At 44.1% G+C, this 25,244-nt stretch overlaps 2 protein-coding genes across 8 annotated transcripts; one reads left to right on the forward strand and one right to left on the reverse strand.

Annotated features, from left to right (window-relative positions):
• Positions 1-945: 945 nt before the first annotated feature.
• On the forward strand, positions 946-25,016 carry fbxl8 (F-box and leucine-rich repeat protein 8). 5 transcript variants are annotated; one of them, XM_023827235.2, is made up of 3 exons: positions 21,217-21,305; positions 22,006-22,280; positions 23,498-25,016. In XM_023827235.2, the coding sequence occupies exons 2-3, from the start codon at positions 22,114-22,116 to the stop codon at positions 24,480-24,482; spliced, it is 1,152 nt and encodes a 383-aa protein (XP_023683003.2). In that variant the 5' UTR covers positions 21,217-21,305; positions 22,006-22,113; the 3' UTR covers positions 24,483-25,016. The 5 variants fall into 5 exon arrangements, 4 of the variants coding, with proteins under 4 accessions (XP_023683005.2, XP_072554708.1, XP_023683003.2 ...); XR_011982333.1 differs by lacking the exons at positions 21,217-21,305; positions 22,006-22,280; positions 23,498-25,016 and adding exons at positions 946-1,291; positions 2,861-7,728; XM_023827237.2 differs by lacking the exons at positions 21,217-21,305; positions 22,006-22,280 and adding an exon at positions 946-1,291.
• Positions 15,791-21,637, reverse strand: tradd (tnfrsf1a-associated via death domain). 3 transcript variants are annotated; one of them, XM_023827238.2, is made up of 6 exons: positions 21,553-21,637; positions 20,399-20,485; positions 20,138-20,288; positions 18,675-18,955; positions 17,295-17,457; positions 15,791-16,527 (listed from the first exon to the last, which is right to left on the reverse strand). In XM_023827238.2, the coding sequence occupies exons 2-6, from the start codon at positions 20,417-20,419 to the stop codon at positions 16,229-16,231; spliced, it is 915 nt and encodes a 304-aa protein (XP_023683006.1). In that variant the 5' UTR covers positions 20,420-20,485; positions 21,553-21,637; the 3' UTR covers positions 15,791-16,228. The 3 variants fall into 3 exon arrangements, with proteins under 3 accessions (XP_023683006.1, XP_072554709.1, XP_023683008.1); XM_072698608.1 differs by having other exon boundaries at positions 20,399-20,500; positions 21,553-21,598; XM_023827240.2 differs by lacking the exon at positions 21,553-21,637 and adding an exon at positions 20,906-21,109.
• Positions 25,017-25,244: the final 228 nt, after the last annotated feature.

Genomic DNA, 25,244 nt, shown 5'->3' on the forward strand with positions numbered 1-25,244 from the left:
AACAGCGCGGACTCCAACTATAGGCAGAGTAGCAGCTGCCTGGGGCCCCTGAAAATGTAACTGCAGACCCCGTTTGTATGTATGTATATTATGATGCTAATAATTGTAGCAGACATGTCACTCAGTTTTACCCCATGTATTTAAGTAGATGTTTCAGTGGGGCAATTAAGAATAAGGACTTCATCATCATGATGCTCTAGGGGGCTAGAGCAGAGGCCACCTGGGGTTTGAACCGGCGACGCTCTGAGACGGCGGGCTGTCGTGGGAGCACCTGAGGTGTGACTCAGTCACATCCTCGTGAATGTGCACCAGGATCAGTGAGTAGTAGCCATGTGATGTGCAGAGATACATCTTGTTTTTGAGAACGTGCAAGCTTGGAGTTTTTTATTAGTATCTTTGCTACACCTTATTAAAGAACCAACATTCTTAATAATGAGTTTAATATGTTTACAGAACAGCAATGCAGTACTTTATTTATTATATATAACTTTCCCTTACAGGTCAATCCAAATAATAGGTGCATGATGCACCAGAGAGCATCAACAGACATATGTAATTATTATCTTCATTAAATCATGTGCAATGTTGATTCCTTTGTGATGTGAAATATGGGTATAATATCCAAATACAAGGAAAACATTATGAAACATAATAGAGTAGCGATTTAATAAACAGCAGATACATTTTTAATGCAGTCAACATAATTGCATCCTATACAGACAAAAACTGTAAAGAAAGTCATGAAGAGTTCAGAACTTACATGTGCTCAGAAGAAAATAGTTCCTTTTTCAATATTGTGAAGGCTTTTATAGTCATCAAGTTCAGGAGAGGCTTGATTCTCCATGTCGAGGTCAAAAATAGGCATGATTTAGATTTCAAATATTTTAACTTGAAATTTCAGACAACCTGTTATAGAGGAACATAGTGTCCTTGAAGGGGTGTAGGGTTTGATGGCACCTTGTGGGTACGGCGATGTTGTTTCCTTGGAAACCTAGCCAATCCCCAGGTCTTGAACTTGATACTTGCTTCAGTTGGCAGCCAATGGAGGAAGACCTGACAGGGGGAGATGTGAGCATTTGGGGAGGTTGAAAACATCTTGTGCAGCAGAACTCTGGGTTAGGTGGAGAAATATACCGTGGCATGTCAGGAGCCCAGCCAGGAAGGAGCTGCAGAAGGTTGGGTGAGGAATGACTACAGTCTGGGACAAGCAACTTGGCCGACACCTTTGCGAGCAACGGGTGGATCCATCAATTATGAATCTGTTGGACCAGCTTGCAGCTGTTATGTGGAGGTAAGGTTTTTGTCAACATAACGCCAAAGTGTTTGACAGTTGTTGATGATGCTACTATTGAGTTATTTAGTGTAATGGTGAATCCACGACGAAATGATGGACTGGTGGGGATATGGAGAATCTCAGGCTGTGACAGCTTGAACCGTGGACTCCGACTGACCTGACAACGCACCAGACTGAAGACGTTCTCACATCCTGCTCTCTTTTGTTTCTGACAGGACAGTTTGTTTACTGCTCTGATCCTTTCAGGTTCCCAGCTCGGAACTCTAAGGTGACATGTTTAAAGCGAGATTTTTGGGTGAATTTAATTGTAAAATTAGTGTTCAGATGGATTTTAAAGCTATGCAATTTACAGCAAAAGGTGAATGACAATTTGCGGTTTGTAACAGAGATGCACTGTCATTCTTATTGTGTTTGTTCTTACTTTTCCATTACAAGCTATCATTTAAGACACAGCATGATGGCTGATGACTAGTTTCTGTTGGAATTGTGAACTCATTGTGCCGATGTTCAACTGCTATTGTATATCACTATCTAACACATCACTGGCAACCGTGATCAACAGTGTGGTCAACATTTGTGCATTCACAATTTTCCAAAGTGTCACATATTAATTTTCCTCTTTTATCTTTGAAAACCTTTCCTAGATGCACTGTCAAGTATTGTGTAACATATCATATTTCAGAATATGCATTATAGAATTTTGTTGATCGATTGGGAGAAACTCAGCTCAGAATCTATGAAAATCAAGACTTGATAGCTTCAAAGATAAATTTCTGTGCTGTTCCATACCCTTATATGGTAATTATTTATATTATTTCCTGTTGCTGTCAGGGGTGTGTACAGGGCAGGGGTCACAGGGGGACTGGCCCCAGCTGAAAGCTGATTGGCCCCCTGGAGTGCCCTCTCACTGATCCAAAACATATCATTGGCTAATGATAAGGTTGGTCCCTCTGTATTTTGAGACCTTTGTAAACGTTAAACTTATAGCCCAGAGTGGCCACTATGGATGTGGCCTCTGTCACGGCTCTGCACATTTATCCTGGCTTTCAGTCATACTCCTGCCACTCAGACCAATCACCTTCCTCTGAGAGGCAGTGAGGTCAGTGATGTCACAGCTGCCCCCTCCCCCCCAAGGCAGCGGAGTGAGATGTGCCTCACAAAGTCGACTGGACCTTCCTGTTCCATTTCACACTGTACAGCATTAAAACAGAAAAGAAGAGACTTCAAATAATGGCAAAGATTTGCAAAGTTTTGTTTTCAAAGACTAGATAGATAGATAGATAGATAGATAGACAGAGTCAGAAGTGAAATACCAGAAGTGACATACCTGTTAATGCTTTAGAGTGATTCAGACACATATAATGTGACTGCAGTGACAGCAGTAGCATGGCCCAAAGGAAATCCACACTAACCCTAATCAATTGAAACCCAAACCGTGCAGCTTGGCCTATTTGGGCCATCGCTACACCTTACTTTTTAAGCCCCTAATCTATTCTGCTATTTGCTCCAGCTGCCAGGAAGATCAAAAATAAAGCAGCAGACAATAAGCACTTTGGATTTTTCCAGGCCGGTGCGGCTCTGTGTCTGTGCTGCTGAGGCTGGGCTGGAAAGGCCAGGAGGAACACGGTGGCTCCATGCCCAGGCGGGGCTCACAGCCTGCGCACCGCACAGCCGAAGGGAGCGCCGCAGGAACACCGGCCGTGAAGTGAAGAGAGATACGGAAACACAGAGCGAATCTGTCCGGACCACAGTCCTCCAAGGACGAGAGATGTGTGACCTTAAACCCACCACTTAGCATTCATAAGAGTGGCCAGTAGGAGATAGGCATTGGGGGGGGGAGAGATGGAGAGGCAGGGGAATAGTGAGGGAGATGGGAGAGGCAAGGATCCGGAAGACACATGATTCTAGCGGCTGGCGTGATGCTGGGAGAGTCAGTGAATGTGTCTAATGGGCTGATCGGGGGAACCTGTTTCTCCAGCTGGAAATCTAATTTACAGAAACCTGGAGCCCTAGGGTTTCCACAGGCCAGAAGCCGCTGTCCCAGTTTCCATGCAAGGTTCAGTTTGTTGTTACAACAACAATTAGGCATATCCCTCAAAAATGCAATGGGCGGGGTCTCTGTTCTCCAAACTGCCAAACCCTAGTTCCTGAGTTCATTTCTACCACCAGACATGCACTGTGACGCACAGTACAGGTACAGCGCTGAACTCAGAGAGATTTGAAAAGCGCAAACGATGAGCTCGGCTTAGCCTTGCATTAGCTCATCAGCAAAACCCAGCACTTGAAATGCATGCATCAGATTCACCATCCATCCTCTGAGCTGTCATTTGCTCAAACACCAAAGCGGTGAAAATGAAAGCAGGATTGGAATAAAGAGGAAGTTAAGCTGGAAGAGGGGAAGTATTGAAAACAGAAAATAAGCGGCGTTCATCATAGGTCTCGCTCTGCACCTTGGCCGGCCATGCCTGCCCTGCAGCCCATTCCTCCGCACAGGCTCTCAGGGACAGGCAGTTCTTGGCAGGGGCTCTTTCTGGGAAATGGCCACTCGATCCTCTTTATTCTAACAGTAATGCACGTAGATTATCCCTAATGTGGCATCGCCGTGAACATACACTAATGACTGCCTGGGCGGGCGAACAGAACTTGCAGCAGTGTGACGGACTGGAGGTGCACAGCCCAGGGCAGGGTGCCAGCCGGGCAGGGGGTGATGGGGTGGGGCCATGCGGCACAAGACATAGGATGGAGGGCAGTAGGGTGGAAAGTGGGAAGCTCTGGGTATGGAATGAGAAGCAGGGGGAGATGAAAAGTGGGGCGGCGGTGGGGTGGGGGAGTGATATGCAGAGAGCCAGTGGCATTTCATCATCATCAACGTATAGCATTTATACCCAACATTCATTTTAATGCATCTGATATGGCAGCCAGGATCTCACATGCATCAGGACCTATACTGCATGTGAAGCCAACCGATCAACAGCTACTGCACAGAGAGCCACACCCATCAACAGCTACTGCACAGAGAGCCACACCCATCAACAGTTACTGTACAGAGAGCCACACCCATCAACAGCTACTGTACAGAGAGCCACACCCATCAACAGCTACTGTACAGAGAACCACACCCATCAACAGTTACTGTACAGAGAGCCACACCCATCAACAGCTACTGCGCAGAGAGCCACACCCATCAACAGCTACTGCACAGAGAGCCACACCCATCAACAGTTACTGCACAGAGAGCCACACCCATCAACAGCTACTGCGCAGAGAGCCACACCCATCAACAGTTACTGCACAGAGAGCCACACCCATCAATAGTTACTGTACAGAGAGCCACACCCATCAACAGCTACTGCGCAGAGAGCCACACCCATCAACAGCTACTGCGCAGAGAGCCACACCCATCAACAGTTACTGCACAGAGAGCCACACCCATCAACAGTTACTGCACAGAGAGCCACACCCATCAACAGTTACTGTACAGAGAGCCACACCCATCAACAGCTACTGCACAGAGAGCCACACCCATCAACTTCTACTTCTACTGCACTGATCAGCATCTGCTTAATGTGTAGCCTGACCCATTAACAGATACTTGATGTGAAGCCACATCCACCAATAGATACTGCATGATGATGACTTGAATGTAACACTGACTACACATGACATCAGGGTAATATCATAGAAGAAATGCAGATGATGCATTCTTCTGCAACCCACTAGAGGATTTTAAAATGCTTGAGGATGACTTTGTCAGTCGAAGGGGATAATGATATACATACAGTATCAATCAGCAATCAACTGAAGGTTCATTCCATACCATTTTAAGTGTAGCCAGATGATATTCATTAGAAAATTAAATTGTCTACTGTTTCACTGAATCCTGGAAAATCCTTTTTGCAAGTAAGGAAAAAAAAATGTTTTTTTTAATGGATGCAAATATTTCACTATAAGCAGCACTTTACTTAGGTTTTAGCATTTTTGGGCAAAAGCATATTTTTTCTGGGTGTCAAAGTTTTTAGTCTTGGCTAATGTGCAGTGGAGGGTGCACGATGAGGGGGCAGTTTGGGGCAGGTGTGGAATGAGGGGGCAGTTTGGCATGAAGTCACTCCAGCAGACAAATCACACAGCTCAAGTACAAACTAATTCTAGCATCTCAAAGACAAACTAAATTTCTAATTTAAACAGAGCCCTAATGAGAATGACAGACATTTAGTACAGGGTTTGTAAAGGTGACCAGCATCGAGTACAAGGTGAAGAGCTACAGTGGGGAAATGATGGAGGTAAATATCCATAAGTGTCAGAGTTTGGGGCTCTGGGTTCCTGTCACCATGTGGATCTCTGGGTTCCTGTCACCATGTGGATCTCTGGGTTCCTGTCACCATGTGGATCTCTGGGTTCCTGTCACCATGTAAATCTCTGGGTTCCTGTCACCATGTGAATCTCTGGGTTCCTGTCACCATGTGGATCTCTGGGTTCCTGTCACCATGTGAATCTCTGGGTTCCTGTCACCATGTGGATCTCTGGGTTCCTGTCACCATGTGAATCTCTGGGTTCCTGTCACCATGTGAATCTCTGGGTTCCTGTCACCATGTGGATCTCTGGGTTCCTGTCACCATGTGGATCTCCGTGTAACTGGCCCTCTTGCCCCACACCTGCCTGGAAGGTCAGTGTCAATTTTAACAAACAATTTAAGCTGAAATTCCAGGTCCACTAGTAAGTTACCTCACCCTGATGTCTGGTGACTGCGGACTGCTCTCAAACATTCAGTCCTGAGCAGAAAATTCCAGCAATAACACACTCATATATAATGTTGCTCTCAGTTGTACTGTAGATGTGCTCATGTTTGTTTTGTAGCTTGTTCTGCTTTGCGTGTCTGTATTTCATCCCTTGGTTCACCAAAATTCAGCTGCTGGCTTTTAAATACAAAAAGGATGACAAAGAATGGAATTAAAGCAGTGAACGTTTTAAAATGCACTGCTAATGGAGTGTATTAGCATGCAGGACTTCCAAAATGACTAGCTTCATAAGTCATTAGTGTCACAGCCTTAAAAATTATTAGCATTAGCGAGCTAAGCTCCAATGTAGATCCAAATTTTACATAATTTTCGTCTTGCTATCTGATGCCAAATAGCACAGTTCACACTGACACAAAGGCAGAAGTATTTTTAGGACCATTACAGTAATGATATTACTGGACAATTGTAGGATAGGCTTGAAAGAGTATCCGGAGATACTGTGGATCCAATCTCTGATGAAGACGGAGCTGTAAAAGCCAGCATTTAAGCAAGGCGCTGGCAGTCATGTGACACTGCTGCCGAAGAGCGTGACGGCAAGAACCACAGGCATCTGGCAGAGTCACACTCGCAGGGGACAGGGGCGACCTTAAGCCATCATACGTCATCACTTCCTGAGTGCATTATTTACTATCAATGGGCTGCACACCTTGTCACTAAAAAAATCAAATTAAGTCAACAAACAGAATCCACGATGAGCTCCCTAACCAGAGCAGTGACTCTCTGCCAGCTGGGATTCTGAAAATCTACCTAGAATCATCCCTGTTAACTCAAGTCACTGGTGGTTTTGCTATGTGAAAATGTTTCCTCCATATATGACAAGCTGATATGCACACGCCGGTATTTATCACAAGGAGCACTTTGGCCCATTTGCAGACCTGCGTTTGAAACACAGATGTTCAGCTTTATCACACAGGAAGGAGAAACAAACTGCCCTCAGTGCAACAGCAACTGAAGCAGTGTTTTGCAGCAATGCAGTTCTCTCGCCTTTGGTATAACCCACACTTTCGTTTCTGCTCAGCATTCATTTTTATTTTGGTCGATGGGGATTTCCACCTGAAAACCACTATCTCACATTGCTGAAGAGCCCATGACGGCCTAGATGGCCAACCAAAATATGTCCTGGGAATGGAGGCCCTGCACCACCTCACATCCCCAGGAGCCATTTAGGTTCCCAGTGTTAAACAGGGCTAATAGAGATTTCAGTTTAAGCAGTTGACCAATATTGGGTTTTACATCTTTCAGTTACTCTGCTTGCTTTTATACAACTTAGTTTCTGAAATGAACATTCAGGTTTTGAGCCTGTGGTCTTCATTAATATGCCTGGAAAACTCGAAACACTGAACACCGTTACATTGTTGCGATATTAACTTTAAGAGATCAATCTCCTCTTCCTGTTTTTGGCCTTGAAACTTCTGTTGCCTATGACCCATTGATTAATTGTTTTTTATTATTATTATTATTTTTATTTTTTTTAATGAGATAACATCACCGTCACACCCCCCATGAAGTCAGCACATTAAGATGTCAGACACCTGGCCAGGTGATTAGATCTAGATAGTAAATGGTTTTCAAATTACACACATACAAGCTACGAAAGATTTATTTTTGATACAAGCAATAAATCAAGTAAACTTTAAATTGGACTGTGTCCATTTGAAAATGTTACCAGGCCAATGTATAATAGCGGCTTAAGTTTTTCATTGCGTACAGCCAATTCACATATTATTTTCACTTAGAAAACACAACAAATGACCTATAAACCTATCCGATGGCCCTCTCAAGGAACTCTGCCCCAGATCTAATTTCCTCCTCCTTTCCACTACTTTTTATAAACTAATCTCTCTAGAAGTCACCTGCTGAACTCCTTTACTTTCACACATGCACACGTGAGGAAGGCAATGTCTGGAGGAGAGGAAAAAAATAGTTAACTGTTACTCCTAGTAGATCGGAAGTCACATGTTCCCCTGGTCTTCAGGACGAGGCACCTTGAAGGAAGTCACAGGGTTCCGCGGCCTGTCCGTGTCCCCATTCCAGCCTGGGTTCCTCGTCTCCACACGCCCGTCTTTCCACACTCTGTTCTCGCTGCTCTTCATTCCTGATGGATTTCATCCAGCAGCCGTGGCTAATGTTAGGGGGCCCCCCGTGAAGAACCTGGACCTTATTGTTGGCTAAGTGCGTGTTTTAAAACAGAGTGTCCTAATGACATTACAGGGGTGAATCTGAGATCCAGGCAGGCAAAGATAGAGAGGGGGAGCAGGGTCAAAGGTCAGAGTTATCACCAAGCCAGTGTGTGTGTGTGTGTGTGTGTGCAGATCCGGTTTATATTACATTTTGCGGCCCAAATGTCCCCCACAATGCACTAAAAACCTGTTTTTTGATGTTGTGGGGACCATTTTACCATTTTCAGGTCCCCACAAAGATCTGTGAATGCAATAAAAAAAAAAAAAATGCCAAAGGTCTCGTATTTCGTTTGGTTATATTGTATGGATAAGGCTGGGGCTGGATAGGGGTTAAGGTTGTCATGTTGGGATTAGAGTTTTTCCCATAGAAATAAATGGAGAGTCCCCACAAAGATATAATTACAAACCTGTGTGTGCGTGTGAGTATATATATACCCACACATATTTATGCGCACATATATATATATGTATATATGTAGGCGTGGCATGCCTTATATGTGTGCAATATATATAATACAAAGGAAGTCAGTTCCTTCACCAAAGCAGAAAGACATCGGGCACAATCCCGCTGCCCCCAGACACAGTGCGGGATGGGGCTCTGTGAGCTGCCATTACTGCCGGCTGTTTACAGTGGTGTCGCAGCCGTGTTTGGGCTCCGCACGGCATCATTTATTTTTTTAAAATCATTCCATAAAAGGTATGGAAAGACCATGTGGCACAGCAGTGATTTTATTGAACACTTGAGAAGCTTGCTAATCCCATAGGCATGGTAGGCTTAATGAGAGCAGGGCGACGACCTGGAAAGAGACCAGCGATGTTTCTGTTCAGTGGGAACAGTCGAAACTCATGAGGGAGAACGAAGGACCTGTGAATGCCAGGTCTATAAGAGTCTATGAACACATTCATAACACCTTACAATGCAGTCATAAAGTATTATAAACATAGATATAATCATTTATAACACATTATATCCATGTTTATTATGCATTATGACTGCCTTATGAAGCTCTCATTTATAATGTACTATCAGTACCTTTATAATGCAGTACAAAGCAACCTTAAGTCTTATACGGACCATTATAATGCATTATGAAGGTATCTAAACTGCATTATAGATGTGAGCTTCATTGGACCATATGCAGTATTATAATCAACACTATAATACCTGATATGACTCTCAATAGAAGATGCTTTATTAGTTCTAATACTGCTTTATAATGTTTTAATAATGCCTTATTAATTCTTATGCCAACCATAATAAAGGAATCGTGAAGGAATCTATGATGCATTATAGATGATATTCAAGCAAAATGTTACCAAAAGGATTATAATGGCACAACCAGCCCTTTTTGAACATTCCCAAAAATTAAATTGTTTAAATGTCCTGATGTGTCCCCCGCATTTGTTACACAACTAGTCTGAGAATAATACAACAAAATATGTGTCTGGTTTTTGCATTGTGTTCAAATAAACAGAAGTGTGATTTGCTGCTGGAGAGGAGAGGAGAATATGCCTGGGCATGTGTGCTTTAGCACGCTGTGAGGTGATTTGATTAAAAGGTACGTGCATCCTGCCCAGTGTGTCCCCTGCCAGGTGTTCACCTCAACCCTGTACTGGAGAAATGGTCACAGAAGAGGGATGAGTAATTAAAAGGTGAAGGTCTGCGTGCAAACAAAATCATGGCGTTCCTGAAAACAGTAACATTATTGTGTCAAACCAAAATTATAAGATAAAAAGAACCCACTGCTGTGAAAACCAGTCAGAGAAAACCCCCTCACCACCATAATCCCATAAATCCTTTCAAAATATGGACATTTAAATACTCTCCAATCCCAGGGAACACTCGATGAACGTGTCATCAAGAGACAGAAACGGAATGACGGGGACAAAACAAAGATCAGGACAAGGGCTGCATAGAGGGACAGCTTGTAACCAGGACTCCACACTGCAGTTTGATGAATTTGCCCATGTGACGTGCTCTCGGTGACGGATGTACAAAAAAGGCCATTTCCCTGTGTAACTCATGAATTTACCATTACAAGATGGTGACGTGCGGGTGGGCATCATATGACACAGCGAAAGCAGACCGGCACTCCCAGCCCGCCAGCGTTCTCCCGTCAGCGGCGTGGCATGGATTTGGGGTGCCAGGAAAGAACAGCAACTGAAAATGGTGTTTTCTAGACAGGATGTCGGAAGGTTTTCCTATGGATTCTGGGAATCGCCCCAGTAACCCATAAGCAAATACCAGCAGTCGGTTTAACACTGCAGTGATTCAGCATCTCACCAATAACCCTCCTGAAAATAAAGCCAGCGAGATCGGGCACATCTCTGTGAGCCGGGAACCCATCGCCGGCTCCGGAAAATTAACTGCCAGATGTTGCTTTTCCATAACCTTTGCTGCCCACTTTAATGTCACTCACAGCCTGTGTCGCGTGTTCGACTGGTGCTGGGATCCACCCACACTGTATTCATATTTAATACCTTGGAAAACAACGGAAAAACACTTCAAGTAAATGTTTTCCCCCTCACCCTCCAAATGACCGTACGGAAATCTATATACGGAGAAAAGGAATGGAGCCCCTTGCACAGAGCACGTGTTCACGGTGTCCTCCATACGTCTCGACTTCTCTATCCATCGCCACATCAAATGAAGAGGGACAAAGGGGACGTGGTGAGGCTTTGAAGTCCCTTTGGACGCCGTGGCTGCTCCTGCACATCCTCTGTGAGCACGTTTAGGAGGGGGCACCAACCAAGCTCCATGGGACACCAGGAAGTGCTTCGGGGGGGGTGTGGGTTATACTTAAGAGCCGTTACTTAAATAATGCATGCGAGAGTGGGGGGAGTCGGACAGACATGCACCCAAAGTGTCCTGCCAGCACACTCCTAAATAAAACATGGCTTTCTCCCATTGGTGACAGCAGGTTAAAGCATTTTTAACTGAATAAATGTGGCACATGAGGACAAATTGTGTATATAAATAAATACTCCACATCTACAGGTACAGGATCTATACAATGTGTAAATACATCAAAGTCCACATCAATCCAGATTTACTACATGCTCAAATATTCATTTACCAACCCATCATAAATAACTTATGCAGTGCGAGGGTGTAATGATAGTTATATGCATTATAGTGTGTGTGTGTGTGTGTGTGTATATATATATATATATATATATATATAAATTTACCAAACAAAGATGGCTGAGAAAAAGAAAGAAAGAACAGAGAGCATTTGAGTGCCTAATGTTTCTTGCAAAGGAAATGAAGGAAAATATACTGCATGGATTTTTGTCCATGGTGTTAAATCCATAACTCCAACAGAAAAAATCTGTATCGGTTAAAGATTAAAAAAAAACCTCTGTGTACACAGCAGGAAAAAGAAAATGAAGACTAATTGGGAGCTAAAGTGTGTTTATAAAAGGAGCTGCAGCATCATGCGGGCAGGAAGCAGTAATGGGTCACATGACCAGAATTCCATCCCATGAGCCTCAGTTTGCCGTCACTGCAGTTTAGCATTGGGATGAGTGGCAAAGATCATTCTATGTGCTCCTTCCTAATTCCTGCCATGACCTGCTGGACCATTAGGGAGCCTAAGGCAGGGAGGGGTTTCCTTAAAGCAGGGACCACCAAATGAGCTGGGGGCCCCTACTGCTAATGCGTGATTTTATAAATAACTAAGCCCCAAGGACCAGGGCGGGGTGGGAGTTCCCCATTAAATTTTTTTTGCTCTGATGATGGTGCTGTTGTGTGACACTGAAGAATTAGGCTACTCTGATGAAGTTATAGTGTGTGTGTGTATATATATATATATATATATATATAAGTTGTTAAGCCTTGTTAGCAATACCAAATGAATACGACACATTATGTGCTATTTTGGGCATGCAAACACTGCAGGAACATGTCCGCAGATAGATGTTTCTGCAGATCCCACCTTCAAAGACCCTTGCTTACGCTGTACTGCAGTAAAATTGCCACGTTCCATAAATCCTTCTGTCCTGTCGAATGAACTTCATCATTATCGAGGGCTTCTCAATCAATTGTATTGACCCAACAAGAAATAATAATATTCTGTTCATCAATAAAGGAATGTCAAACCATAATCCGGCACAATTCCTTTCAGTTCATTTTGACTTCACTAAATTAAGTCTGTCTGGCAGTTAACAGATCGATGTCTGTTAGAAAGAACAGAACATATGCATGTTAGTGACCCAGTGAGCAGTAAAGACCCCAGGTAAATGGCCCGACTTTTACGCCACGCTAATCCAGTCTGTACCAGCTTCGCCGCACAGATTCTCTGCGAGGTGCATTAAATAAAGGCTGTTGTGACAGAAATGGTCGCCGTTGCCTGATATTGATTGACTCCCAGGGTGAAAAGCTTATAATGTTTTCAGAGCTTGTAGTCAGAATGCATTATTCTGAGATGCTCCATTTCATTTCATTTGTGTGCTGTGTAGCACCTTTAGACCTCTCTCACCATGCTTGGTAATTTCACCTTAAAATCTTTCACCTGGATAGACCGCACTGTGCAGTGGAGTTACAGAAAGACAGAGGTCAGCCCTGATTAGGAGGTTGTGAGGAAGTAATAGAAATCGGCGTCTGGCGTAACGAGCCACAATGAGTGAGCAACTTCGGCTTGGGGATTTTCCCAAATTGTATACTTAGAAAGTGAGTCATACCGAAATAGGGAGCCCGGGGTGTTCAAGGAGAGAACATAGTCAACCAGCCAGGGTGAGTCAGGGTGTTGGAGGCTGATGAAGCATTTTTTGAAGAAGACACAGCACAACAAGGCTGTAGACATTAGCCCATCAGCTGGAGTGTTGTGACTCAGGTCAGACTCATTTCTACCACATAGGAAGCCTGCTTGATGTCCATCAAAACCATCTGAGACCAGACACACCTTAGCTACTAGGTGCTACATCTGAGACTCGGAAACCAGGGATGACTTCCCAGCTCACCGCAGTGACAGGCTGCAAACAGCAACCACTCTATAATATATATGACAAAGGAATTTATTATATTTATAAAAGGCCCTCAATTCATCAACGCTGAACACATACAAGCACAACACGCACAAATAAATACTTCCATAAGACTTACGCCATTCGCTAATGGACCGTGTACTTACTGAGATTAGTATCATGGTCTACTGAAAATGATTATACCCCTAAACAAATCGAATGCTGCTTAGGATATGCTTTTAACATTATTAATGGCGGGATCATAACCTCGCAGAGGCACAGGTGATTGCGACAGTCTAATAAACGAATCCATGATCCCAATCAGCTCCTGGTGGTCTTTTGGGCTCCGATGGGAAACGGGGCTCTGAGCTCCCAACATTTCTGCTGTTGCTTTACTGTTTGGTCCAGGTGTGCTGGTCTAGAAGGTAGTCACAGAACCAGGAAGTATGATCCAGGACACAGGTCTCCAACTACAGTCCTGCAGAGCCCAGCTCTGCAAAGTTACTTCTCTGCCTGTTCCACCACACCTGATTCAACTGAAGAAATGGGTGGAAATGATCAGAGATGTGGAATCAGGTGTTAAATGTAGGGAACCTCAAAAACGTGCAGGGCTGGGGCCCTCCAGGACTGGAGTTGGAGACCCCCAATCCAGACTACATGCATCTATAGTTGTTTTTTTTTCTTTTTGAACAATAAACCATCATAAACCCTTAACCATGACCGGCTGAACACTGAACCCAAAGAGAGCCACAACCATAATCTGAATATACAGTCTGGGTCATGTGACCACTGAAATGGTCCTGGTCCGGCTGCAGTCACGAATGGGCTTCAAAAAGCAGGAGACGCCACTCAGCTGCCTGCTTGCAGTCATATGAAGCAGCGGCGTGGAGCCTGCTTGTGTGCATATCTCCCTCTCCCATCTGTCCCACTTCCCTCCCTCCTACCACCATGTTCTCTCTTTCCTCCATCTGTTCTGCCCTCTTTTGTTCATTCAAATTTTCTTTTCCATGTAACAGCAATCATGAGCCCACTGTCAAGCGACTAGGAAACAAAGACTTCCTGCATGTGCTCACTATACTGTATGAGGGTATGTAACCAAATCAAACAAGGTTCAAAATCAGGAAATGGAACTGGAGTTGGAATTAAAATGTCTCTGAAGTTCGAATTCAATTCCAACTCTGTTCCCCATAGTTTTTTCTTCCAATCCCAACTCCAGTTCCATTTCCTGATTTGCATTGGAATTGATGAATGCATTCTGGAATGGTCCCAACCCTGCAATCAAATCCACCTCCAGATTCAACCTCCATGTCAGTCTTCCTAATTCCACTCTCGAGGACTCAGGACAGTGAATATTATTCTTTTTAACACACATCCATTTCAACCAGTGGTGTAATTATCAAGCCCTTAGCGATCAGATGAAGTTGACTGTAAAATTATCTTGTTCTGAACATTGGTGCACACTCACCCTCTGTACAAAATGTGGCACACAGTGGGCTAGGCCACATCCCCCCACTACCTAAGCCAGTCATGTGACCCTTTCTACCTCTGCCAGTCATGTGACCCTTTCATGTTTGTTCTCTTTAGTCCACACAGGTACAGTTAAAAAGGCATATTTGAAGCCCCCCTGGCCTAAAAGAACCCAGGCTTGATGGGGTGTTTGGAGATGCTGTGTGGCTCAGCAGGTTAGGCTACTGCGCTTGTGATCAGAAGATTGCTGGTTTAAATCCCAGCATCAGCAGAGTGATGTCATCATTCAGCCCTTGAGTGAGGCCCTTAACCTTAATTGCATCAGGGCCTGTCTGACCCTGATTTCTTAATTGCATTTCGCTTTGGAATAAAGCATCTGCTAATGAAATGTACCTTTTCTGTCATTCAGAAGGCGTTTCAGATCCTGTACAGGGGGAAAAAAAAGCAGCTGAAAGATGAATGATGCTTGAGGTTGGCGATACTTCTCAAAAATAAACTCTCAATGGAAAGCTTCAAATTAGCCCCCCGTGTCTCACAAGCTTTAAAATAAACTTTCTTGTGATATTCACACTGCAGAAATTTTAATTAAACGCCTGTGACAGATGTGCTTAAGGTTAGGGAATGCTTAGCTGGCGGCTGCAGCAGTATCGGCCCTCCGAGCGAAGGCGCATCACGCTTGCCGATCTCCTGCTGTGCACCAAGATATTTTACACTCCTGCTTTGCACATACAGAAACCCTCCAAAACATGAGAGGGTGTGTGCAGGGCAGGGGGGGGGGAATGCAGTGCCTCATCTTTATTCCACTTCCAACATGCTTATGAAGCCCCAAATCTCTGAAGAGCCCTTGGAATCAGAAAACGAGGAGCTTCTCAGATTGGATCTCGCATGAAGCTGCCCGGTATCCGCACCCTGACAGAGCCTCTGCCAACACAGCGTCGAGTCGCCCGCTCCCCAACATCCTCATGGCGGCCCTATCTGAAAGGCGGCAGGTTTAATAACTCCAAAAATAGAGCCACAGCTATTTTTAAACTACAGGCACACACCTCCATCAAAAATAAAACGGGACAATTAAAAACACAACAACATGACATTATTAAATCCCATTTTACTCGGAACATACTTCATGATTTTAAGTGCTCTGACAATTCACAATTCAGAACTGGAACATGGAGGATAAAAAAAATGTAAAAACATTCAGAGAGACCATCACGTGATACCCTTTGGAATTCATTGATCAGGATTTGTTCACCGCTCATTAATGGGAAACGGAAATACAAAAATGAGAAAACAGGAAAGAAGAACTGGAGGATAAAACAGAGCGAGGAGTGAAATCTGAACTGTCTTTTTGGTAAAACTAGTTTGGTCACCATTGTGGGTCTGGTCCAAATCCCTCCCTCCCTCCCACACACACACGCACACATGCACACACACACACACACACACACACACACACACACACACACACACACACACACGCACACACACGCACACACACAAAAAGACGTAATTGATCGGAATGGGACCGCTCACTCCCTGGACTGGATTTCCAGCATGATCTCAGCAATGCCGACCAGCTTGGTCTCCTCCAGGGCCTTGATCAGCCGGCCCAGCTTGGCGTTCCTCCCTTCGGCCTGGATGAACCGGCTGAGCAGCTGGTAGGCCTGTTCGTAGATGCCCTCGCGCTCGTACTCGAAGGCCAGGTTGTCGATGGTGGGGCCCTTCAGCGCCCGGCACGTCTTCTGCAGCGCACGGCCGACCTGTTTCCAGTCCCGCCCGATGTTGGTGGCGAAGCGCTGGTGGTCGGTCGGTGTCAGCTGGCGATCGACTGAAAAGCATGTTTTTAAAAAGATTCAGTAAAAGTGCCTCTCTAAAGGATCAAGGCTCTATAGTACAAAAAAATATATATTTACCGGTATCCTAGAAGTAGGTAGCAACAGGCCAACATATTGACTGGAGCAAAACTCACCCAGACTACAGATTCAACTGATCATTTTTCTGTCCATATGTCACATTTAAATATTTTTAAATACGTTTATTTTTCCAGGAAAATAAAGGATATTTTTACTGTTGCTGTTTCTTTCAAAAATCTCACTGAAATTAAAGTCAAGATCTCAACGGTTTGACGAGAAATACTGGTCAATTTCACTCTCAATTATCTCACAGAAGGCTACAAGAGACCCGCTACACTTGGTTACGTTTTTCAGGAAACTCAAAGCAAAATGAGAGCGAGCTTCCCACCCATCAGGTGAAGGAGCATCCCAGCAGCTGTATCTTAAAAACAGTTCAAGAAAATGATTCGAATTTTTTTGTGTCTTTAATAGCATAAAAATAAATCATTCTGACTTATTAAATCTAACCTGGGTCGATTTTCAATTTTTAGCTGCAGGTCCAATAGATGACCACTAGGATACATTATTTAAATAGCAATTATATAAGTGAGATCATCAGATGATGGCAGATTCCAGTTTTCTCTCTCATTTACATTCTTATTATACAGTAAAATGACACCCATATGCTAAATAAATGAGCTGTTTTGCAATTCTGCCATGGTGTTAACGCAGTCAGAACCACACATTCCCCTGAACATCTTACCAAACAACTTCTTCTGGAACGTGAAGCAGTTACTAGGCACAGCAGGAGCTTCTGGTCTCGACACTTGAGACGGGAAGCTGTTGGATGAGTCCCGGTCACCTATGGTCAAGTTTAGCAGCTGCTTCTCTAGCTGGGACACTTCATCATCCCGTAGGCGGACGGGCTGCCAAAAGACCAATGATGTCACTTCCGCATGTCAGTATAACCTGCAGATTACATCATGATGCTAGGACCAGGACTGGGGACCCCAGTCCAACAGTGGTCAGCTGCCTTCTCTGTATGTTGCCTAGCAACAATGTCTTAGCGACACAAATATTTCAAGTGGACGCAGTCACAGTGTGTGCAGGCTTTCTGATAAATCGCTGTTTTGATAACAGCTGTCTAAATATATCTTACATAAATGTCTGTAGAACGCGATTAAGGAAGGGAAAATATTTGTAGCACTAGTAGAGAGATAAAATACCTCCTAGAGGGAGATGGACGATGCATCAGCACAGGACACACATTACACCCTCAGTCAGCGCAGTGGAACGGGACACACATTACACCCTCGCTCAGCGCAGTGGAACGGGACACACATTACACCCTCGCTCAGCGCAGTGGAACGGGACACACATTACACCCTCGCTCAGCGCAGTGGAACGGGACACACATTACACCCTCGCTCAGCGCAGTGGAAAGGGACACACATTACACCCTTGCTCAGCGCAGTGGAACGGGACACACATTACACCCTTGCTCAGCGCAGTGGAACGGGACACACATTGCACCCTCAGTCAGCGCAGTGGAATGGGACACACATTACACCCTCGCTCAGCGCAGTGGAAAGGGACACACAATACACCCTTGCTCAGCGCAGTGGAACGGGACACACATTACACCCTCGCTCAGCGCAGTGGAAAGGGACACACATTACACCCTTGCTCAGCGCAGTGGAACGGGACACACATTACACCCTCGCTCAGCGCAGTGGAACGGGACACACATTACACCCTCGCTCAGCGCAGTGGAAAGGGACACACATTACACCCTTGCTCAGCGCAGTGGAACGGGACACACATTGCACCCTCAGTCAGCGCAGTGGAATGGGACACACATTACACCCTCGCTCAGCGCAGTGGAAAGGGACACACAATACACCCTTGCTCAGCGCAGTGGAACGGGACACACATTACACCCTCACTCAGCGCAGTGGAATGCTCTTACCAGAGAGATTTAATTGCAGTTACTTCTGCAGATTGTGTTAAAACTGCTGCACTTCTTGGACTCCTATGACTCTTTACCTATTAAGTTACACATCAACACAATGGTTCCCAGGCTCGCATTTGGCCTGCGGATTACCTGTGGATTGCTAGCCAGATGACAGCTCTGTCCCCTCACCTGTAAGGAGTGAATGTAGGAGAGGCAGAGATCCTGGTTGGTAAGACACAGATCCAAGACGTTCTCCCCAGCCTTCAGTTGAGTCTCCACTCTAAAGTCCTCTGAGACAGAGAGGATCCGCAGGGTGTGCTGCGTGAAAGCCTGGCTGACGGCAGCAGTGGCGTAGCTCTCCAGGAACTGTCGGCATGTCACCTTGCTCATAAATTTCAGCTCAATGCCCAGGAGAGGGTCTGCATCGTGCAGCTTCAGGATCTCGTATCCTTGAAGACCCCCAGCAGTGTCTGTAGCATGCAAAGAAGTGTAGAAAAACAGATCAGCATTCTGCTCTTTAAACAGTAATCAAAATCAAAACTGCACTACTTTAGGTAAGAGGTCTGGTTTGGCACATTAAATTAACAATCAATGCCACTTAGCACCACCTACAGGCAAGGATGACCAACCACACTCATAACCATTGACAATAAAAAGGCCAGGGAAATTGGAGGAAAAGTCCCACTACCATGCCTCAAACAAGATGACAATGCTAGACCCAGTGAATTTTATCCATAAGTACAAAACATGGTGAACACCATAAAGAACATCTTAACAACTTCGCTATAATGCCAAAACTTCAGCCATTCAAAGTGAATTTATCACAAAGAAAATATGCACCTCCACATTTTTAAATTCCAACCATTTAAAAATCTACTGCACAATTTAACATATTATAGTAAAACTGCAGTATTCCAGGAATTCATGAATTTCTGCAAACTTCTGGCTACCTAGAAGGGGAGCAAGTCCAAGTACAGAGACAAGTGACCCTTATCTAATGCAGCCAGTGTCCCAGACCTTGTCCAAGGGAACTATATTTCCATTAGCGAGGTGCTTCATTGCTCTTAAAACCTTTAACCTAATTACTGAGTGGATCCACCTACTGGACAGAGTAATTCAGCCGTTTCACATGAACCTCACAGCTCTGTCAAACAATCCTGCTGCTGGAACTGAACCAGAATACTTCCGCAGCACCCTAACATCAATCTTTGACAGTGTATCAGAGCATACTTCAAAAAGCTCATTATGAGATCTGCTGAATTTCGCATTGGGGAAGCAGGCATTGTACTTACTAACATTCTTTTGTTCAAAGTAACTACAATTTATTTCTGTTTGCACGGACATAGTTTTAAGCACCTTGGTTCAAAAGCCATACATGTGGCCAGATGACTGATGGATTATGAGTCTGGATTAATCACTGTGGCACCTGTGTGACTAACATACATCCCAAAATAAATCACTGAAACATCACTGCATGTTTTACAGCAATCCATAAAGGAGTAGAAGGTATTTAAAACCAAGAGTGATTCAAAGAAATCTACAGCTGTGCAACTATCAATCTTAAATCAGAATACTACACTGCGTAAAGTGTAACGCTGCACTGTTGTGGTTCAGATCTGTGGTATCAGACTGTCAGTCTCTCTGCTACCCACCTGAAAGCGTCAGCTTGATGACTTTGAAAAGACTATATTTATTCTGCGGATCCTTGTACAATGCCGGCAAGTTCACCTTTGGGCAAGCAGATTTCACGAAGAGGAATGCACACCCCAACCACACACCATCCACACTCTTGGAGCTCATTTTCTGAAACAAGAGCACAGGATATTAAAACCAAACATTCCCTTGAAAAATCTTTCGTATAATACCTCTTATTCTACCTCCGACCCCTTACAGTCCTGATGTTTTGTTGTTACCTTTCCTTCAGGTGTTTCCATCGTCTGAGCATCACTGTCAGGTGACTTTAGCTGCCACAGTTGTTCTTACAGCTGCATGACCCCCAGCTGAAAAACATTAAGCTATATATATATATATATATATATATATATATACACACACACACACATATACACATATATACATACATATATATACACACATACATACATACATATATATATATATATATATATATATATAAAGCTAAACTCAACCCAGACAAAAAGAACTTCTAAACTCGTTGTCAGGTATTTATAACACACTTACAACATTCTTTTTATCCTTGAGTAACCCCCCAACATCTTTGCGCCAAACTTACACATCCTCAGCGTTTTACTTATTTCACAGACCAAAGCTTCCTCCAAGCCTGGCCAAAACAGTTTCAGTTATAAATTTCTAATAGATGCACATGTCTTTATGACAAAACGAAAGCAAATAGGGTTCTAATCAGGAAACAAACACAATGTTTGTTGTGTGATACGTACAGTACAAGAGCGTTTCAATCGGCGTACTTGAAGTAAAAGAAACAGCAGTACAATAAAATCCTACATCGACATTTTGAGAATATGCGGATTAAAAAAATAAAGAGAAAAGGACAGTAACTTTACACACAGCTGCTTTTCGTTAACCCACAAACATATAGGTATCCGGAGTAGCCCGTCTGAAGCACAGGAAACGGGTGAAGGGCCGACACGAAGATCTCGGAGAACGAAGTACCTAGGCGGCGGGTTAAAGCGCAGGTCCCCGCTGTCACCAAGCTCAGCCGCCATACGACCACACTCGCGGCTCCAATCTCAGGCGTCAGTAATTTCACCTTACGATACTAAAACTACCCAAAATGCGCCGAGCCGTCCTAAGACACGTTATGAGACAACACTGTAAAAAGTAAGTTTTCTTCTGAACTAGGCTTCAGATATTAAAAGCAGCTTTCTTACGAACTGGGCGTAGTTTTGTCCGTTAAACATGTTTTTGTAAGATTTTTTTCCCACTAACCTTCACACCCTGTAAGTAACACTTTAACCTAAGCTAATTAGCTAATTTTAGTAGTCAACGGTCGTTTCTCTAATGTAACCATCATTCAAAGCCCTCTGCGGTACGAGATTTTTATCGTTTTATTATGTGACTTACTTACCATACACATTTGTGTCAATAAACAGCATTCAACTTATTACTGAACATGCATAAGTTCTGTAGGCTAGTTAGAAGAGATCCGATTGGATAAAATGAACTTTGTACATATCACGTGGTTCGTACGGAGAATCGCTTGGGCTTCTGATTGGTTACCGGACAACATTTTCTTACTGACGTAAAAGGAAAAACTTTCATTTTGATTTACATTGTTACGATGAATTTGATATAGGTAGCCTACTAAACATTTTACAGCTCATTTGTTTTAATGCACACGGTGGCTGACGTATACATCGTCACTACAGATGTTATTCAAAAGGTTGCCGTGAACCGGTCAGACTGTTAATACATTACAAAGAGATGCGGAATTGTTTTCCGCATGACTTGGTACTTAGACGCATTTAGTCGCAGTTATACTAATAGATGCTTTCCCACCGATGTTCTGGCACCTAATTAGAGGTTCTGGTGCCGAGTTCCTGGTGTCGACCTACAATTTGGCAGAGTTCCTACGGTGGAGACGTGACAGAAATTCCTGATTCGTGAAAAAAAGTCCCTGCGGTGCGAAATGACCAAAACACTCCGTTTCGGCTGTGAAATGAAGTTTCCTGAAGAAGTCCTCGCCAACATATTCTCCTACCTCCCGTTAAGGGACAGGTACAACTCTTCCTTAGTCTGTAAGCCATGGGCCCAGGCGATGAACTACCCTTCTGTCTGGTATTACACCGAAGTCAGGTTAGTGAATTTGCTATTAACTGTATGTTTTGTACATTGGCAGATATTTATAGACTACCTTTTATGAAAATTGTATTTTATTTTTCAGAAGACAAAAATAAAAAAACCAGATAAATTCAAAACCACGTCATTTTAAGTGAGTTTTAAAAAATAGTCCTCTATCCTGCCTACACTCAGAGTTAATCTCTATTTTTGGTATATTTTAGGGGCTTAACAAATTTGTATATATTTTAAAAGTCTGTTTTAAAAAGTACTGCTTGTACAAAAACCATCCATCTTTTAATGACTAACCACGGAAACCCTAAAGCCATATCCCAGCCAGCATGGGGCACAGTCTGGATGGGATTCCAGTCCATCACAAGGCACATACACACTCACAGGACAATTTACAGATGCCAGTCAGCCCAACTGCATATTTGGCCTGCAGAAGGAATGCAACAACCCTGACGGAGAAAGAACACGCACATGAACACACATACTAAGCAAAGACGGGACTCAGATCCCTAACCCTGGAGGTGTGAGACAACAGTGCTACCCGCTGAGCCGCCCCCAGCCCCCAGCCCCCAGAAAACACTACTTAAAAAAATCTTGTCACACAGGTTTACTGAGAGTTTAATTGTGTAGAGACGTGAATTTTAAAATAAAGAGGAAAGTGTTAAAACTTGTCTAACAGCCACATACGTACATAATAGTGGCCCAGTGTTGCTGGGGTGCAGCACTGCATGTTGACCTCTTTTAACTTACTTACTATTTTATGTGAATTCTGAGATGTTTCATGTATAATGATACTTTATTGATCCTCTGGCAAACTGACCCACAGACATGACTATTCTACTGAGGCTGGGCTTGAACCAGCAACCTTCAGATTAGAGGTATAGCAGTTTAGCCCCCTAAGCCACACACTTAAGTCATCTGCAGTTGTACTGCGCACTATGCCAAGACAAATTTCTTATAAGAATGAACTTATATGGCCAATAAATTTTATTCTTTCATTCAATCATTCACTCAGGTAATTCCAAACTACAGGGGAATCTACAGCAATATTTCCCAACTCGGTCCTCTGGGACCCATGAGTCCACATTGTTGTTCCCTCCTAGCTCCAAGAAATGTGGACTGTCTAGGGACCTCCAAGGAGCGGTTGTGAAAAAAATATCTAGAGAATATCAGCTCACCTTAAAGATTTTGTCTTTGGGTATTTCATACCTGCTTTATTTCAGCAGATGTGAGACTGGAGCTGAAGACCACGGCCTTCAGCATTTCTGCCACCTACTGGGGATGGTCAAGCACCTGAAAATCATCGTCTGTCAACTGAAGGATGTGGCGAACCGGGACATGGCGCTGCGAGTGTTGAGCCAGGCAACAGACCAGAGCAACCGGCTCCAGAAACTGAGCGTATCCTGCATGGGTGAATTTCCCCTGTTCTACTCCGGTGAAGACATTCTCCATGGCATAGAAGCCGTGCTGCTTAACGAGGCCAGTGGCCTGTCACTCAGGGAGGTTGATTTCAGGGACATGCCCTTCACTCTGAGCGACCAGCTGATCAGGAACATCGCCCAGCGAAGCCCTGACCTGCAGAGGATATACATCAACAATCAGGCTCTGGTGTGCAACGTGACTGTGAACACGATCCAGCAGCTGCTGGTGTCCTGCCCCAAGGTCCAGGTCCTGGGGGCTTTCTATGCCAGTCTGTCAGAGAAGGTCCTCAGTGAGTTACTCTTACCTGGAAGAGCTCCATTCAAGCTTCTGGAGCTGTATTGCGAGCGGTCTGACAAGTATGTGCCGGCTATTTCCAATGGATTCTGGGAGGTCTTGCACAAGAGACACCCTTCCCTGTCGGTAAACGTTATCCTCAACCACACTCTGCCCGCCAAGAAGTTCCTGAAGATTCTACAGCCGAGCATCCCCATACGTGACCTGGAGCTGCTTACCTACACATACCTGGTGAACGAGGTCAACTTTGTGGCCGCCAGCTACGGGACAACCCTCGAGAAGCTCGTGCTGCAGACAACCTCATCTGCAGAGCTTGACCTAGCGCTGGTGGGCCTGGCCTCCAGTTGCCCGCACCTGAGGGAGATCCACTGCTACTGCGTGGTGACCCAGGGCGTGGTGCAGGCCTTCTGCACCAAGTGTCCACACCTGTGGAGGTACACGCTAAAGACACGCAAGGAGCCACACCCCTGGACTTGTACAGTGATCAAGTGACATGAAGGATGACCCCAAAATGAAAGTTTACTTCAGATCATTGGTTGCCAACCCAGCTAACATCTTGCAGAAGCCCTGCATTCACAGTACAAATAAAAACTACAAACATTGTAACCATAAGAGACTTCATTTGATACTGGGATTTATATAGAAAATTTAATTTGGGAACTAAATGTAAATCAAATTTTATTGTATGGTGAAACACCATCTACTATTGGTTTCATGCTGTTCTGTAAACTACAATCAAATCATTTCACTGTTGACTGCATGATCCTCTGCAGTTTATAACTAAACACTGTTTGCTGTTGACTGCAGAATGTACTGTAATCTATAGTCAGACACTTGTGTTGACTTGATTTTGCACTGTAGTCTGTAGTCAAACAGTGTTTGGTGTTGACTGCAGATTGTACTGTAATCTATAGTCAGACACTGGTGCTGACAAGGAAGCTTCTTAATCTATGCACAAAAGCAGATTTTATTATGATTGCTACTGTGTTTTTGCACTATGCAAATAAATTTCCTTCTTTCCTTGTCTTCGGTTGATGTAATTGTTATAGTTCATTGAAGTGTGATGAAGTGTGCCTTGGTTTAATTATTAATAATCATTAATTATCGATTAGGGTAAAGGATGACCTGAAATTGGAATGAATTTCCCGCATATGTTCACAGTCAGCCCCCCCCCCCCCTTGACTAATACGGAAGCTTGAGGGGAAGCGAAGTCCGTAGACCTCATCACATTCAGAGTTACTGCCAATGTGTTTC

Source organism: Paramormyrops kingsleyae, chromosome 13 (assembly GCF_048594095.1).
Source record: "Paramormyrops kingsleyae isolate MSU_618 chromosome 13, PKINGS_0.4, whole genome shotgun sequence".
NCBI classification, from domain to species: Eukaryota; Metazoa; Chordata; class Actinopteri; order Osteoglossiformes; family Mormyridae; genus Paramormyrops; species Paramormyrops kingsleyae.